Source organism: Erpetoichthys calabaricus, chromosome 17, assembly GCF_900747795.2.
Source record: "Erpetoichthys calabaricus chromosome 17, fErpCal1.3, whole genome shotgun sequence".
NCBI classification, from domain to species: domain Eukaryota; kingdom Metazoa; phylum Chordata; class Cladistia; order Polypteriformes; family Polypteridae; genus Erpetoichthys; species Erpetoichthys calabaricus.
The window spans coordinates 61,241,585-61,261,058 of NC_041410.2; the positions used below are offsets into that span (position 1 = coordinate 61,241,585).

General features: G+C 38.3%; 1 protein-coding gene across 1 annotated transcript in view; it reads right to left on the minus strand.

Moving 5' to 3' along the window:
• vps33b (VPS33B late endosome and lysosome associated) overlaps positions 1 to 19,474 on the minus strand; it is a 111,540-nt gene that overhangs the window by 16,937 nt on the left and 75,129 nt on the right. The window contains 2 exon segments of the mRNA XM_051920225.1: positions 8,445 to 8,509; positions 8,893 to 8,967. Coding sequence (XP_051776185.1) covers positions 8,445 to 8,509; positions 8,893 to 8,967 — 140 coding nt within the window.

A 19,474-nucleotide genomic window follows, 5' to 3' on the forward strand; every position in this document is an offset into this window, starting at 1 on the left:
ATAAAGACGTCATATTAAGTTTTTATGTTTTAAAGAACATTTTTATTTATTAATTTTCAGCATTTGCTCAAGTATGGGTCTAGAAATAGCTAGCATCTGTACATATATGCATACATAAAACATACTCCGTATTGATTGAAATTACAGATACATTGGATTCATAAAGTATTCAGACACCTTTATTTTCTTCACATTTTGCTATGTTGTAATCTTGTATTAAAATTTTTGAAATTATTTTTACCCTACATCAACCAATACTCAGTACCCCAGAATGACAAAGTGAAAACAGCATTTTAGAAATTCTATTAATATTCTATTAAAAATAGAAAACTGAAATATTACATTCCACCCAGGTACTCAAAACTTTGCTATGACACTTGAAATTCGGGGCAGTCCATGCAACCTGAGTGCTAAAGTGGTTATGCAAAGAAGAATAGGGAAAATGGCAGTGTCTAGATGTGCAAAGCTAGCACAGACATATTCACACAGACTCAAGGCTGGAATCATTGTTAAAGGTACATCTACTAAATACTGACTAAATACTTAAGCAATTCATTATTAATTACAGAGATCAATTTTCTTTGTTTTGTGTTGATTCAACACTGCATAAGAATAAAATGTGAAAAACTCCAAGGAGTTGGAGGGGTACTTTTCATAGACAATGTATTCCAGGTCAGGTCAGGTCAGGTTGGAGAGCATGCAATGGTATAGCACATTGCCGCACCCACCACACAACGAAACAGCTCAGTATCCTGGTCGGCAGCCCTCCAGGCAGTCATGTGGTCCAGTCTTACCCTCCGGAACTGACCCTCTATTTGCCACAGCCAGGTTACATGGGTGTCCACTTGGCTTGGTCCAGCCACTCGGGTCCTCAACAATGAGGATCCTGCGAGCTGGATCACCCTCAGGGAATCGTGCCACATGTCTGTAGTGCCGTAACTGACGCACCCTGCCAGTACAAGTAATGTGCCTCATAATGGACTCCATGAGCAACAGCTCATTCGACGCAAAGTCAAACCAACGGTATCCAAGGATTCTCTGAAGAGAAACAGTACCAAACAAGTCCAATCTTCATCTCAAGTCACTGGACAGTGCCCATGTCTCATAACCATATAGCAAGACAGGGAGCACCAGAGTTCTAAAGACTTGGACCTTCGTCCTTTTGCATAGATATCCTCCCCCATCTCCGGCTGTCCGAATCCATCTACTGACTTCACAGGAACAGTCACCAGAGACATGAATGTCACTGCTGAGGTAAGTAAAGCTCTCGACAAGTTCAACACTCTCTCTGCAGATAAACACATTGCTGATGGCTGTGCCTAAGAGGTCATTGAAGGCCTGGATCTTGTTTTTTATCCAGGACACTAGCAAGACCAGACACTTTGACTCCTCGCTTAGTCTCTCAATAGCCCCGATCAGAGCCTCCATTGACTCCATGAAGATCACATCATCATCAGCAAAGTCAAGATCAGTGAATCTTTCTTCTCCAACAGATGTCCCACAGCTGCTGGACCCCATGACTTTCCCCAACACCCAGTCCTTGCAAAAACTGAACAGAGTAGGAGCAAGAACACACCCCTGACAAACCCCAGAATCAACCTGAAAAAATACAGAGGTTCTGCCTCCACTCTGCAAAGCACTCACTGTACCTGTGTACAGGCCAGCCATGATATCCAGCAACCTTGAGGGGATCACACAACGTCTCAGGATGTCCCACAAGCCAGCTCAATCAACAAAATCGAACACTTTATGAAAATCGACAAAGGCTACAAAGAAATTCTGCCGATATTCACGTTTGCGCTCCTTGAGAACCCTCAGTGCCAGGATGTGGTCAATGGTAGACTTCTTAGGCATAAAACAAGACTGCTCCAGTCACTGGTAGGTGAGCAAGTGATCACTGATCCTATTGAGGACAACCCTAGCAAGGACCTTACCCCTCTGTAGTTGCCATAATCCAGGCAATCACCGTTCTCTTTCCAGATTGGGACGACAAGTCCCGTTTTACACTCATACTGACAATTGAATCTACACTTAATTTGACTTCCGCTTCAGTCCACATCTGGGGCCTCATGTATAAATAACACTGTGCATAGTATTCACACTAAAACATGGCATACGGAAAAAAACAGAAATCTGCGTACTCACAAAAAAATCCAGATGCATAAATCTGTGCGTATGCCAACTTCCACGAGGCAGGAACAATCCCTGAACAGGGCACCAGTTCATCACTACCACTGTGTCCATACATTTAATTATTAACACTATATATTATTTAAATGAAGTTAAAAATGTATCTATATAATATAATATATATATTTTACTACATTTCATTTTAAAAAAGATATCAAGAGCTCCAAGAAGATAGCACTTGGAAATCTAAATCAACTTAGAAGCTAGTCATCATCTGTAAATACACACTCTCTTCTATTGAATTGAATTCCTTTATTGTTATTGTATGGTACAATGAAATTCAATATGCAAATCTTCCATAAACTTATTTTCCTATAAAATGGTAAAATATCAACAACAACAACAATAATAATATTATTAATAATACGATAAAAAAACAATGAAATTTTACAATATGAAAGCATACGTGGCTCAGGTTTTGCAATATTACAATTGTAGTGCAAGTTTACAGTGAGGTAATTGTACTTATAAGTACAAACAGTTCTACCAGGAGCATTTGATGGACTGATTGAGTGCATTTGTAGCTCTTGGGATGAAATTGTTTCTGAACCTCAAGGTTCCTACAGGAAAGGCTCAGAAATGTTTGCCGAATGGGAGAAGTTCAAATAGAATGTGCTCATGGCTGAGGCAGCATGTGCCAGAAGCTGTATCCCAATAATTCTCTCCGCTCTTGATACAATCTGCCATAGAGCTTTCCGATTAGCTGCTGTATAGCTGTGATTCCACACTCAGGTTCAGTGGGTTTAAAATACTCTGAATGATACTCTGAGTGGTGCACCAAGAGTAACACAGCTAAAATAGCTATGGTATTTGGAATAGTTTGGCTATTCCATGCACCATTATGTGGTTTCAGGTTGATTACAATCAGATGCCTTAAATTAATAAACGATATGCAGTTAATTTCAGTGTATTTGATAAAGCCACGTCAGGGATGTGAATCTAAAAAATAAAGGGAAACCATACAGGAACAGTAGCACTGCTTTGATGCTGGGTGCCACCAGTTTGCAAAACTGAACCGAAAACTTGCGTACGCAATGGTTTGAGTTGGCGTGGGAATGTGTGTGGCTTTACGTTTAAGTTTAGTTTTTATAAATTGTAATGTGAGCATGGAAACAGACATACACAACATTTTTGAATACATGCACTGTTTATCCACGAGGCCCCTGGAAACTATTACTGGTACTTAAAAAACTGTATAAGACTGCCATTACATTCCTTATGAAAACTTTTACTGAGTGTGAGAATTATTTGCTAAATTATAGATACTTGTATCTTGTCTTAGATTTTGCTAATATTAAAGTTTTTTTAATTTCATTATTAACTTTACAAACATCTTCACATCTTAAAAGTAAGCTCATTTAATTATTTTGATTCTCTTATTTAATTATTTTTCTTTCTTATGTTGCAGATATTCTCACTAGACTAATAGAGACACAGAAACCAACCAACATGTAGACTGTGATAATGTCATACCGTTCATATTTTAGGACACCCTCCTCTGACCAACAAAACTACTCCTTCCCTCATACTTCTGCCAAAATCTCCCATCTCCCAACCTCTCAATCTCCCGTCCTCGGTCAAAATCTCCCTTTCTTCTGACATGAAACAAGAAAATACAAGCACTGAAATGGAATATAGTATTTGTCAATCACTTTACAATGAAGGCACTTAACCTAATTTTTTACTTCCACGCAATTAACAGAATGGGGCTATGCATCTTTAGTATTTGCTATGCTACACATTTTAATTTTGCATCTATGTAGGAAGGAATGTATTTTAGACAGCAAACACCTTTTCCCCTGTATTCTTTATTTTTTAAATAACCTGAGCTACATTACCATTACATATTATGCCATTATGTTTAAATAGCTTTTATTTATAATTAGTATCTTTGTTTTTTTGTAAATTAAATATGAATTAATGCGTTAAATGATGAGGCTTACTTCCTAAATATTTAATTATTGTTAATTATTCCTTTTCCTATTATTAATTTCAGGGTGTTCTTTAAGTAGTACATTTTACATTTTTGTATTTAAATAAAGTGCACCCTGTATTACAAAATAGATAAAAATGCAGTAAGCAGGTATGTTTAATATAGTCTCTTTCGTGGCTGCAAAGCCCACATTTAATGATGTTCTACATCAAATTTATTGTCACGTGAACATTATTCAATAAAGTTCTTCATTACATGTCTTCTACAGACCACTAAAAACACACACCTGCACATACAATGGTTGTTTATGTAATTTTAGAGGAGACTATACAACTACTGAAGTATTCATTAACATTACATCTTTACTCAGAAAATTTTTAATTTAAAAATGCAAGTGGAAGAAATACATACAGTGTTTGTCCTGTTTTTTCACATTAAAATCTTGATTTAAAATGGATTTTCATTCAGATTTATGTAATGGACTTAACAATATAGTCCAAAATGTTGAAGTGGAATGAAAATAAAACATATTCATCCCTTAAATAAGATTTACTCCAACAAATTAACTTTAGAAGTCACATAATTAGTTGATTTGAGTCCACCTGTGTGTAATCAAAGTATCACACGATCACTCACAGGATGTATATATAAGCAGACCTGTTCTCAAAGGCCCCTGACTCTGTAACACCACTATGCAAGCAACACGAAGACCAAGAAGTATTCAAAACACGTCAGAGACAAAGCCATTGCTTAAAGAAAAAATAAGAAAGCACATTTAGTTTGACCAGCAGCATGTGACAATATGTGACTAGATAAGACTAAAATTGAACTTTTTGGATATCATTAAAAATGTCATGTGTAGCACAAACCCAATCCATCACCCTGAATATACAATTCCCAGAATGAAGCATGGTGGTGTCTGCATCCTGCTGTGAGGATGATTTGCATCAGATGGCACTAAACACAGGTTAATTCTTGAGGAAAACTTATTTCCGCCTGCCACAGTTTTGACAGTGGGACAAAGGTTCACCTTCCAGCAGGACAATGACCTTAACAGCACTGCTACAGCGGAGTGGTTTAAAGGGAAACATTTAAAAGTCCTCAAATAGCCTAGTCAAAGCCCATGCCTTAATCCAATTGAGATTCTGTGGCATGACTTGAAAATTGATGTACACCAAAGCAATCCATCTAAATTAAAGGAGTAGAGGCAGTATTGGCTTGTGGAATAGGTGAAAAATCCCAATGGCTAGATATGCTAAGCTAATAGAGGCATTGCCCAAGAGACTTGCAGCTGTAATTGTAGCAAAAGCGGGCTCTACAAAATATTGACTTGGGTGGGAGGGGGTTGGACCTATGCACCTCCTGATTTCTGTCTTTTTTGTCCTAATTATTGTTTGTGTCACAATAAAAAATATTTTGCACCTTGAAAGTGGAATGCAGGATGTGTAGATCAAATGGTGCTAACACCCTAAAATCTATTTTAATTCCAGTTTGTAATGTGACAAAAGAGGACAAACGCCAAGAGGGCTTATTACTTTCAAAAGGCACTGCACCTTTCTTTTAAAATTGGCAAAATCATCATTACTGATTTAATGGTTATATCCAATACTTATGCAAATTTGGGCAAACCCTCCAAAGGAACCAACACAGGCACAGGGAGAACATGCAAAATCCATGAACTGCACCCAGGGAGGACCAAGGACACAAACCATGGTCTCCATACTGACAGGCAGCAACGTTACCACTGCACCACTATACCACAGCCCTAAAATCTTTTTCCTCCATGCTCTACAATCCTGGACACCCTTTTGGGTGAGGACTTACTCTTCTCATGTCACCTGCCGCTACCACCAATCCAATTATAATTTTTTTAGTCTCACTCTGGACCACATAACTTTAGCCTTCTTTGCCGTGCACCTCTTTACCCAACCATTCTCTGCCTTTCACTCCACATGCCAAACAAGTTTAGTTTGTTTGCCCTCAGGACAACACCCATCACCTCCATACCAAGTCTTTCTCTCAATCTGGAATTTGTCTTCTTCTTACTCTGTAATGCTAAATAGATCCATTTGTTTCTTATCACTTAAAAAAAATTAAATGTGTTGAATAACAAGATGTTCCTTTAGAAGCAGCATGGTGGTTGATGTTGTTTTTTTTGCACAGTATAGTGCATGCATTTTTCTCCTTGTTTTCCAGTTTTGCTCCCACATTCCAAAGTCTTGTGTATTATATAAAATGGTAATTCTAATTTGTGCAAGTGTGGGTGTGTACATGACTGGCCTCTCAAATGGAGTAGCAGCCTGTCTGGGGATGTGCCTCATGCTGCTGGGATAGGCCTCAAAGGACCGTGAATTGGATAATTTGGGGCTGAGAATATTATGCTCTTTTTAACTATGGCACTTTCTCCATGAAATCCTGCATTTGATAAGCAGGTTACAGAATGGATGAATAGACTTTTCCTTTTTAGCATTATCCCATAAAATTGTTTACTTTTTGTAGCATATTGTGAAGGGTGTCATTTATGATTGTATTTATTTTATAACTTTTATGAGAATCATCTTAATATTGGGCATGGTGGCGCAGTGGTAGCGCTGCTGCCTCGCAGTAAGGAGACCTGGGTTTGCTTCCCGGGTCCTCCCTGTGTGGAGTTTGCATGTTCTCCCCGTGTCTGCATGGGTTTCCTCTGGGTACTCTGGTTTCCTCCCACAGTCCAAAGACATGCAGGTTAGGTGGATTGGTGATTCTAAATTGGCCCTAGTGTGTGCTTGGTGTGTGGGTGTGTGCGCCCTGCGGTGGGCTGGTGCTCTGCCCGGGGTTTGTTTCCTGCCTTGTGCCCTTTGTTGGCTGGGATTGGCTCCAGCAGACCCCTGTGACCCTGTAGTTAGTATATAGTGGGTTGGATAATGGATGGATGGATGGATCTTAATATTGAAATATGGAAATAGCTTCATAAATTATTTAAAATGAAGAAATATTCTGTTCTAAAATATACAATACCTCTCTATTATAAAAAAAAAAAATCTTGGGAGGGAGATGAGGAAAACGAGACGTGATCTTCTGGGAAGACACTTTGAAGTCCCGCGAGACTACTTACATTACACGCCCTACTTACAAACAAATTCTCGGAGATACTTTAACATCCTGTGAGACAAAGAAGTGAGATAAAAGGACAGCTACTGTAAAGGCTTTTAAATGATTGTTGCGCAACATGCAGATGACGCAGCACGTCACAAGCAGCAGTAGCTGCTGTTCAGGCTTTTAAATGATCGACGTGCAGCGCGACATGCAGATCACGCAGCACGGCACAAGCAGTAGCAGCTGCTGCTGTACTGGCTTTTAAATGATCAACGTGCAGCGTGACATGCAGATTATGCAACACAGCACTAGCAGGCTGGGGGGCTGGTGGGCTTGAAGGGAGAATAACTCATTCACTACAGCTTTATTACTGGCAAATATCAAGAAATAAAGAATGAAAGGGTGGAGTGGTGGCTCTGAGGCTAGAGATCTGCACTGGCAATCGGAAGGTTGCCGGTTCGAATCCCGTCAATGCCAATAGGGACTCTGCTCTGTTGGGCCCTTAAGCAAGGCCCTTAACCTGCAATTGCTGAGCGCTTTGAGTAGTGAGAAAAAGCGCTATATAAATGCAAAAAATTATTTATTAAAAAAAATTATTATTAATGAATGAAATGAAAATAACAATCTCTTTAAATTGTATATCCAGATAACAAAACCTGGGGGTTGGCGAGCGAAGCGAGCAGGGGGCAGAACCCCCTAGTATCATTTAAGAAGCACTCCAAATTGAAATAATAAATAATAACATTATGCATGTATCTGTTTATGCGTACTCTAAATTTCCCACAACCATATGATTTTTGGGGTGCAGACATATAGTTTCACACAGATACATGCTTCACATCTGCTTGCGTACAGATATGTTATGTAAATGCAAGAGGTACAGGATGGGGAGTGTTATGTGGTTATGCAAGGCATCTTATAACTAATTACACTTACATATGCTAAATCTAAATCATTTTCATTATTCGTACTGGATTGCATTGTGGTAAGAGCACAATTTGTGAGTGTAAACGCATCAAACGGGTGTGAATGTTGACAGATTAAATAATTGTTTCTAGCTGCAAACTTATGTACATGGGTATGGCATGACCTATGAAGATCAGTTTACTGCAGGAAAGGATCCTAAAAAATGTGCTATTATTAATCAGCCATAAGTAAAAAAAAAAAAAAAAAAGACCAAAAATGTATGTATTATGTAGTGCAATAATTACAGTGTTTTACTTACCAGTAAGAGTGCATCTCTTACCTGTCGAATAATGTGTTCTTCAATGTAGCTGATGCTCTCTCTAACATTAAAACCATCAAGCAGAGCTGGAAAAAACAATTTACTGTAATGCTACTGAAACACCAAGCAAATAAAGTACACAGATCAATGTAATTGTATACTAGCACATTATCACTATGACAAATGTATCATAGATATCTAAGGTATTTAAGATACAAGTATTTAAAGATAAGAAGCACACACTGACAAGTAAAACAAAGCCAAACACCCCCATTACTTTTATGCGACCAAATGACTAAAGAATCCTACACATCAAAACTATTGTCATTATTTGATCCAGTTCCCTAATAAAAGTCAATTTTTATTAAATGGATTTAATATACATTCTAACATAAAAATTAAAGTACTATTTTAAATAATACATATTTGCATATTTTATTAAGTTGATCATGCAATTACAGAAACTCACAGTGTTCTACTTTTAGTAATTCTTGAAAATCCAGCTTTGTTTTTCTTTTCATGATGTACTCACTGGCACTGATATCTGAAAAAAGAACACAACTTCTTTTAATTGTCCTACTTCACACACTCGTGGAAGGATTTTACATTCTTCTCCTTAATATGAAAAAATAAAGGATTCCTTTATGATTATGAAAAAAATGTGTTAAATCCTCAATGCACATTTATTGGTAGGCACCCTCACTAACTCATTCAAAGTAGCCATTGTTAACCTTGACGTCATGTCATTTTCTAACCCACTTATTCCAGACCAAGGTCATGTGGGGTGTCTGAGTATGGTTGGGGATAGCCTGGACCTGTAACAGCCAGCACAGGGCTTAAGGTAGGAACACAACCTGGACATGGTGCCAGTTCATTGCAGTACAAACACACACACAGCCCCATACACCAAGCACACACTAGGGCCAATCTGGCATCACCAGTTCACCTAACCTGCCTGTACTTGAACAGTGGAAGGAGACCGGAGCACCCAGACAAAATTCACACAGGTATGGGGAGAACATGCAAAATCCATGAACTGCAGGCAGGAAAGACCCAGAATGCAAACTCTGGTCTTGTTACAGAGGTAGCAGTGCTACCACTGAACCACTATGCCACCTTTAATTAGACTTAATAAGAAATCAAAAATGAAAAATAAGACTTGACTCCTAAGACTTACAGACTAGTTTCCATCCTTCCCTTCCCTCCAAAAAAAAAAAAAAAAAAAAAGTATATCACAACTTTGTATGTGAGCAATGCCAATTTATTTTGCAAGGGTTAGGCCTGGTTTTCATACTGATCAAGGCAGACAAGCAATACTAAATAATGTCATATGACATCATAATTTTTTAGTTTATAGTTCTGTTCTGTGGTAGATTTGAAATTTTACAACAAATGTTATCTTTTAAAAATCTATGTACATTTTAAAAACAATTTTAAACTGAACACTAGCTCATCCAATCTGCTTTATACAAAGGGCTAAATTAAGAGTACCCAAAAATGTTTTGATTTGAGTTGAAACAGTGCTACAACAAAGCATTTTTCATCTCTCCATGATCACAATGTAAATTGCCCTCTGATGCAGAAACTACAGGGTGAACCAAAAAGAAGTACCACATTTCAAATGTTTTTTCTACAAAAATGCTAAAAGATAAAGTAAATTTCATTATGACACAAGAAAGGGTATGCAAAATAGATTTTTTTCAATGACTTGAGATAGCCCCACAAGAAGAAACCACGCGGAGCAAAATCAGGTGAATGTAAAGGCCACCCGACATTGTTGTGCAGAGAGATCAGCTTCCCCAGAAACGTCTCCTGCAAAACACTTGCATGGATCGCCATCCTGTTGAAACCAGGCATCCACCATATCTATTACTTCCAGTTGGGGCCGCAAAAAGTTCTCTAGCATTTCAATGTAACATTCTGAAGTGATGGTGACTGTTGTTCCCCCCTCTTGAAAAAAGTAAAGGCATAAAACGCCAAATTCTGCCACAGCGCACCAAACTGTAACACGCTCACAGTGCAGTGGTCTCTGATGAAGTTCACAAGGGTTGATTTCATCACAATAGCTAATGTTTTACCATTGAAATGGAAATGTGATTTGTCTCTGCACATGACGATGACATCTCGATGAACGGTTTGCAGAATGTTCGCACACAACTCTCTACAGCTCTCCCAGTCTCTCTCAGTGAGTTCCTGCACTACCATCATTTTGTATGGATGGAAATTAAGGTTCTCATACAAAATCCTCCTCAGAGATGTGTTGGAAATGCCTAAGGCAGAAGCATGCTTGTGCACTGAACATCTAGGAGACTGCAAAATTGATGCACTTACAGTCTGGATGTTTTCAGGCGTTCGTACAGTCCGAGGATGGACTGGAGATTTTCAGTTCAATGTATGCGTCCGTCTATATTTAGCCACCCAGTGAAGAATTGTTTTTCGATTTGGGACGTCACCATTAGGAGAAATGCTAAAGTGCGTTCAGAAGGCATTGTAAGAGCCATTTTCCTTGTTCTATAAGATTCATGAATGTTTATTAGATGATAATGCATAAACTATGGGTGGTTCCTATAACCCCCATAAATAGAATCATATTGGTATGTTCTTTCCATTTCTAACAGCTTGGAGTAAACATTATTCTTCAGTTAGTTAGTGACAGCCTTGCCTTGTATAAGGTGTAGAGGCATACGCTTTTTAACCGTGACCGTGCCTGGGCACTTGCCTATGTGCCAACCGGCTTACGAGCCTTTTGAATGTGTGAAGCAAATATGTAAGAAAACAGCACTTAATTTATGTGTTGTGCCATACGTAAAACATACAGAAGAAGAAGCTAAGAATCTTTAAGTAGAGAAGAAGAAATTAAGAACCTTTAAGCAGAGAAGAAGAAATTAAGAACCTTTAAGTATAGACATAACTAAAGTTTTTCAATAATAGCTAAGTTTATACAAGATACATATTTCCTTTTTTGCCTTTTATTCTACGTGTGTAACTATTTTTTCTTTTATTCTTGTTTGGATTATTTGCTTTTAACGTTCACTAAATACCTTTAAAACGAACTCTTGGACTTTGATAATTCTTTTGACACGCGTCTTACCCATGCCTGATAACACCTTATATTCCAGCAGCTACAGGCATGTTGCATAGTGATGATTCATTGCTTTTGAAGAATGCTTCAACAGCAAAAGCACAGTGCGCATTGGATCAAGGCATGTTGCTGACTGAAAACTACAAGGGATCGCCTATCAAAGGACCCCCACCCCAACCCACTCGGCTGCCTCTACCTTACACAATGACCTTGAGAAATGTGGTACTTTACTTTAGCTCACTCTGTATTATCTGTGTGTTACACAATTTATAAAACCTAACAAAAAGAGATCTGCAAAGGCATCAGCAAGAGATCAGCCTATGGCAATTCAGAATTGCTGTCTGTGTCAGAGGCACAGTGCATTTTTGGATATTGTGTACACCGCATTCCAAATTATTATGCAAATGATATTTTTCTCTGATTTTCTTAAATAGTCAATGCAAGTGGCAGTCAGCATAATTTTAGAGTCATCAACCATTAGAGTATAATTTGAATGTTACTGAACACACCTCCTAATGATAACGGTACGTTTTTCAAAAATAAACAACTTAAAATGCACTGTTCCAAATTATCTATCTATCTATCTATCTATTACGCACAACAGAGTTTCAAAACATTTTATAGGTTGTAAAGAACTGAAAATGGTCATTTGTTGAATGTGCAGCATTAGGAGGTCATATTTAATGAAATCAAAAGCTATTTCAATCAAAAATATCTTAACAGGTCAAGTTACATATTAACATAGGACCCCTTATTTGATAGCAGTTTCACAATTCTTGCATCCATTGAACTTGTGAGTTTTTGGAGAGTTTCTGCTTGAATTTCTTTGCAGGATGTCAGAATAGCCTCCCAGAGCTGCTGTTTGGATGTAAACTGCCTCCCACCCTCATAGATCTTTTGCTTGAGGATGCTCAAAAGGTTCTCAATAGGATTGAGGTCAGAGAAGGATGGGGGCCACACCATGAGTTTCTCTCCTTTTATGCTAATAACAGCCAATAATGCAGAGGTATTCCTTGCAGCATGAGATGTTGTATTGTCATGCATGAAGATGATTTTGTTACGGAAAGCACGGTTCTTCTTTTTGTACCATGGAAGAAAGTGGTCAGTCAGAAACTCCACATACTTTTCAGAGGTCATTTTCACACCTTCAGGGACTCTAAAGGGGCCAACCAGCTCTCTCCCCATGATTCCGGCCCAAAACATGACTCTGCCACCTCCTTGCTGACGTCGCAACCTGTTTGAAAATTAGTCTTCATGTAGTTCTGGGCCCACTGCAGCTGTTTCTGCTTGTGAGCATTGGTTAGGGGTGGTCGAATAGAAGGTTTATGCATAACTGCAATCCTCTGGAGGATCCTGCTCCTTGATGTTCACGAGACTCCAGAGGCACCAGCAGCTTCAAATACCTGTTTGCTGCTTTGTAATGGCATTTTAGCAGTTGCTCTCTTAATCCGATGTATTTGTCCGCCAGAAACCTTCCTCATTTTGACTTTATCTGCACAAACCCATGTGTGCTCTGAGTCAGCCACAAATCTTTTAACAGTACGATAATCACGCTTTCGTGAAATATCTAAGGTTTTCATACTTTGTCCAAGGTATTCAACTATTTCACGCTTTTCGGCAGCAGAGAGATCCTTTTTCTTTCCCATATTCCTTGAAAATGGTGGTCTGCTTAATAATGTGGAACATCCTTCTTTAGTAGTTTTTCCTTTAATTGGGCTCACCTGGCAAACTAATTATCACAGGTGTCTGAGATTGATTTCAGTGATCAAAAGAGCCCTGAGACACAATACCATCCATGAGTTTAATTGAAAACAAAATATTTAATCTTTATGACACTTAAATACAATTTGCATAATAATTTGGAACGTGGTGTATAATTGCCAGCCCATCATCTGATGAATGCTTCTGTGCATTATAAGTCAAATTTACCTTAGTACTTCAATGACTTTAACATGTTTATGGAAGACTGTAACTTCATTTGACCTGAACAGAAGAAAACAGTCCAGCTGTAAGAATGGCTTGCAATCTCACCTCATCTTCTAGCCACCCAATTTTTAAAAAGTTTAGCTATCTAATTACTGTGTTGAGCTCTCATTATAGAGTGAAGGATAGATGCAAGTCCATTTTTTCACTCTTAACAATGGCTTGTGAGTGTTGTGCACATCATCTATATATATAATTCTCTAAGCCGCCGCCAGAGCGGGCAAGACACCCATGAAAGCACGCAGGAAGGAGCCACGCCCACCAACTCTAAGACCATTGGATACGACGAAACTCGGACGCGATGCCTCGGAAAACATGCCATCATTTCTGTTTGTCTGTGCTACAGTCCACATTCAGCTCTGAGCCACGATGACTTTTCGGTTACGACGCACGACTGCGTGCAACATCGCAAACTGTTTTACACGCTACATACAGCAATTCACATCCGCGACAAACATGCGTCTTCTTAGATGGTCCTGCAGGAACACGGAAAACGTTTCCCCGCCCACGTCCACCCTCGCTCTCTAGGCATTCCCACTGCCTACTCATGGGTCCGGACGCAAGAACTCAACGACCACCCCGTAAGTCGCTTTTGTCTGTGCTAGGAGTCCACATGCACCTCTGAGCCACGTTGACTTTTCATTATTCTTTTCGGTTATGACGCACGCAGCGGTGTTCTCAGTATTCAAAGTGCTATCCACACAGGGAGGAACCGGGAAGCGAAACCACAATCTTCCACAGTCTCCTTACTGCAAAGCAGCAGCACTACTACAGCGCCACAAGGCAGTTAAAGAATACACTGGGCTCGATTTTGTTTTCACTTCTGTTTACAGAGATCGGGTCGTAGATAGCATTGTTGCAATGTTACTTTTCTTGGTGGCTTATTACATTACGGATGTTTCACATGTTCATTTTTTCCCCTGTGCTTAAAAGACATTAACAAAGTGTTTCTCAACTATGACTCCGGAACATCTCAGTACGCAAGCTATATTAAGCGTCAACAACGAAGACTCGCTACACCTTAATCTACAAGTACTGACACTTATCCCTACCGACGAAGTAACTTTCACCAGCGTGGCCTTCTTCGTCACAGACGATCCCGCTTTCAGTCATGGACAATTATATGTTGCTCTCTCCAGAGGTCTATCTTTTCATTCACTCACAGTGGTATCCACAAACCCACCCCATTTGGACAACTGTGCCGTTCAGGAAGTGTTCACCCATCAATACATAATTATGCCGCGTATGCTACGCCGCGGGTTGGCTAGTATGCTATATTCAGCTCTGCTTCTGAAGTAGATGTTATAGTTTAACACTCAGGAAATGTTAAGTTAATTTATACATGGTGAAAAGGGAAATTGAATGTATTAGGACTGGATTGGTACAGTTTGTTTAAATCAGTGGTTTTTAAACTCATTCATGGGGACTCCATGTGGCTGCAGGTTTTTGTTCCAACCAGTTTCAGAATCACTAAGTCATTTTACTTCTAACTGATTTCATTTAGATGGATTTTTTTCTTCTCTTCGTCTGCATTCAGAAAAGCACACCAGCACGATTTTTACATGCATTCATAGTTTGTATTTCTTTAAATGCTAAACTATCTTTTTGATTTCATATTATTTTGCATTTTTCATGTGTACTCTGCTACCTCAAGTGACTCATAAAACTGTGTTTACATGCTCTCTCACTATTTTGAGTTCTGAGTTGTGATATTTCACCTGTGGGTTTCCAGTCAAGAAACACAAGGTTGCTGTTGATTTGTTACTTTTAAAAATAAATGCTATTTTTTGTTTAATAAATAGCAAAATAAACACATTAAACATGTATTACTTCATTTCCAGTGCAATTTAACCAAAAAGGGTACTTCTGGCTGACCAGGTTATATATTTAATTTTATACAACTAAGGTGATATTTCAGTGTTATGTCACAACTCAGATAATCCTGGTTGCTTTGTTTTTTCCGAATGATGTGACTTGTAGCTTCGAGATCATAGTGCATTGAAATGGAATTTCCAACTCAGAAACTCATATTTACTGTCTGTTTAAGAGCATGTCAATGTAGCCTAATAATGACAATTAACCATGAGCAAAGTAGATCCATGCAAACCTGAATCCAAAAGTCTGCAACTAATTCAGTATCAGAAAAACTAATGTGCTCTTTAGTACATACTGTGATTAAATAACCACAACAGGCAGAATGTTTCCAAACAGAAGAATATAATATTGTGATTCAAAAACAGGCAAAGGTCATACACTGAACATCAAAAACAAGGAAAACACTAGACAAATATCCAAAAAATTAACTGACACCAGAATCAAAAGCATTAAATGTAAGAAGAGCCAAGATGGCAATGCAAAGGCTCTAAATAAGCAATAATACATCAAAGTTATCATCCAAGCTCCCTTTTAATTTCCACAGCCCTTCATTGCAACATAATTAGTGCTTGCACTGAAACAGTAGGAGGGCCAAGGATGACTAGAACGGAAAAGGAAAGGCTGGACATGAAGCAGCTCCTAATTATGAATACACTTGTGCAAATGATACATTTTTCAGATGCCAGAGTTCCCGACATTAAGAATATATTGGACTGGAGTTGTTGATTCTAAACTTTAGACTTTCGATACTGTAAGCCCACATTAATGTTATCTTAGCAATCCAAAATATTAAATTGACAATCATATCTACATGCACACAAGTCTGTAAATTACAAGTTTGTTATTTAATCTCTGCTGTAATAATTACCATGACTCAGCCAGGATTCCTCTCTTGGCCTGGGTTTAAATTTCATTTCATTTTTTGATCCTTCGATTTGTGTTATATGCATTACTAGCAAAATACCCGCGCTTCGCAGTGGAGAAGTAGTGTGTTAAAGAGGTTATGTAAACATATATATATACATATACATATATACATATATATACATATCTACATATTCACATATCTACATATACATATATATACATATATACATCCACATATATACATATCTACATATACATATATATAAATATATACATATATATATATACATATACACATCCACATATATATATATATATATATATATATATATACACACACATATCAACATATATATACACACATACATACATACACATATATACATCTACACATACATACATAGTGCGTTGTAACATGGGCTGTGATTGTTACATGGGAGGGAGACGACAAATCACAGCTTCCCGCTTTCTAATCGGGCCTGTGATTGGTGCTTTGACGGATGTCCAGATCCCACAGTATCTCCCCTTAGGAGAGGCATTAGGCAAGTGTAATTGAATAGTGGTGCTGCAAGTTTAGCTTTATACCTGTTTTTAAGGCTTATTGACTGAAAGGGGCTTTCATGAAAAAACTTAGGGCTTTGCTACAGGATACACCCTCCACAAGTTAAGGAAGTAAAAATAAAGGTATATATTTCTGTTTTATTTAAACCTTTTAAGTTTGTATGCGGGCGGCATGGTGGCGCAGTGAAAGGTGCCAGTTAGGAGACCCGGGTTCGCTTCCCTGCGTGGAGTTTGAATGTTCTCCCCGTGTCTGTCTGAGTTTCCTCCGGGTACTTCGGTTTCATCCCACAGTCCAAAGATATGCAGGTTAGGTGCATTGGCGATTCTAAATTGTCCGTGGTGTGCGGGTGTGTGCGCCCTGCGGTGGGCTGGCACCTTGCCCGGGGTTTGTTTCCTGCCTTGTGCCCTGTGTTGGCAGGGATTGGCTCCTGTATTTAGGATATAGTGGGTTGGATAATGGATGGATGGACATTTGTATGCATAGCCCCATTTGCCCGTTTTCGTTTTTTTTCTTTCTTCAGTAATATTTCAGCAAACCCGGAGCTTGTCAGTTCAAATCCTGGTACTGACACCACTGTGTGACCCTGAGGAAGTCACTTCACCTGCCTGTGCTGCAAAAAACAAATGTAATGTAACAAATTGTACCTCAGATGTTGCAAGTTGCTGGAATAAAGGCATAAGTCAAATAGATAAATATGTATTATACACATAGGAACTATTCACTTATTTTCAGTTAAGTCATCTGCAGCAAACCTTTATAAATGAGGGTTTCTCCTTTTTAGATAGTGCAAACTGTTTCTTCTTCATTGACGTTTTCTCTTGGAGAGGTTTTTTCATTTCATTGAAAATTAAAGCAGCAGCTGCCAAAATATGTAGCTTTCTTATTAATTTTTCAACATTGTGTAAAATAACTTTATAAAGTAACATAAAAGGTTTAAATACTGGTTATCCTTTTACACTAAAATATTACTAAAGAGATACAAAAAAAGTAAAATGCATATGTTGTTTTTCTTTAAGGAGATTAAATATTACTGAAGAAAGAAAAAAAAAACTAAAACAGCCAAATGGGGCTATGCATACGAACTTAAAAAGTTTAAATACAAACAGAAATATATACGTTTATTTTTACTTCCTTAACTTGTGGAGGGTGTATCCTGTAGCAAAGCCCTAACTTTTTTCGTGAAAGTCTGTTTCAGTCAATAAGTCTTAAAAAGAGGTGTAAAGATATTGACAATAAGCTACGCAAACCCACCAAGACATGCAATCGTTTAAATCAAGGCGCAAGTCGAAAAACACCATCCCATACTATTAGTTAACGATTAACACATTTCTATATGTATTGTAAGCATACAATACAACTGATAATATGTTGCGCTTATTTATCTGGTGTACCGACATTTTTGCGCGTTTAACGGCTGAAATCCAACGTGGTTTGTGCCCTTCAGAATGAAAACAGTTTGCATTTACCTGTTTAATAATAGGCGAGCTTTTAAGCCTGAGAAATCACCCCGTAAATGCACACGTTTAATTGCACATGTGTTAATATGTATGCTTACACAGTATTAAAAGACACTCAACAATTAGCGTCATTTACCTTCGTTCCCGCGTTTGAGTCGTGCTGTAAATCTCTTCCTTGTTTTCAGTTCACGTGATTACGTAGGAGGCGTGATGACGCGATACGTGACTCCGCCTCCTCCATTACAGTATATGGACAAAAAAGAGGTTCCAGTTATGACCATTACGCGTAGAATTTCGAAATGAAACCTGCCTAACTTTTGTAAGTAAGCTGTAAGGAATGAGCCTGCCAAATTTCAGCCTTCCACCTACACGGGAAGTTGGACAATTAGTGATGAGTGAGTGAGTGAGTGAGTCAGTCAGTCAGTCAGTCAGTCTGTCAGTCAGTCAGTCAGTGAGTAAGTCAGTGAGGGCTTTGCCTTTTATTAGTATAGATTCTTTATTTTTGGTTTTGTCGATGCATGCAAGCTGCCTTTGTTTTGTTCCTTGTGTTTTATGAGTGATCCCTCAATAGGCGGTGCCACCAGGAACTTGGCCGTCCGCCCAATAAATCTGGAAGGTCTTCCACAGTTCCTGGCAGTTTATTATGAATGTGTTCTGGAGCAGTGAGTTCTTGTACTTTTGTAAATTCTTTATGCCTTTTTCTGGATTGTTTTTCGACCTTCTGCTCCATGTTTTAACCTTGCTTTCAGATTCTATATTGGGACTCGGTTCATCTTGGATTGCCTTTTAGTAACAGGAAATTTCATTTTACCTTTGTGCTCCATGGAGCTTCACTGTGATGAGAATACTTGTTTATGAAGAATAAATCTTTTATTTTAAAAAGATTTGGTGCATGCCCTTATTATTAACCAGGGTTTGACAGTAATAACCCTCTAGTGGGCATTACTGGAAGTGTTTGGAACTACATGCTTTGAAACTCTTTAGTGCTTGGCACTTACAGCTCTAAAATTAATCAAAAGTCAAAACGCAGCAGATAAAACTAAGACATATAACCACATAACTCCAGTTCCTAAATCACATTAATTATGTTTCACACTAATTTTACACCCTCCTACTCAAATATCAAGGCATAAAGGCTCTACTCCTTACCTTATAGAACATATTAGTGTTTATACTACATTGTGTGCCATCTCAAAAAGGCCACCTTAAAATGTAAAGAAAAAAA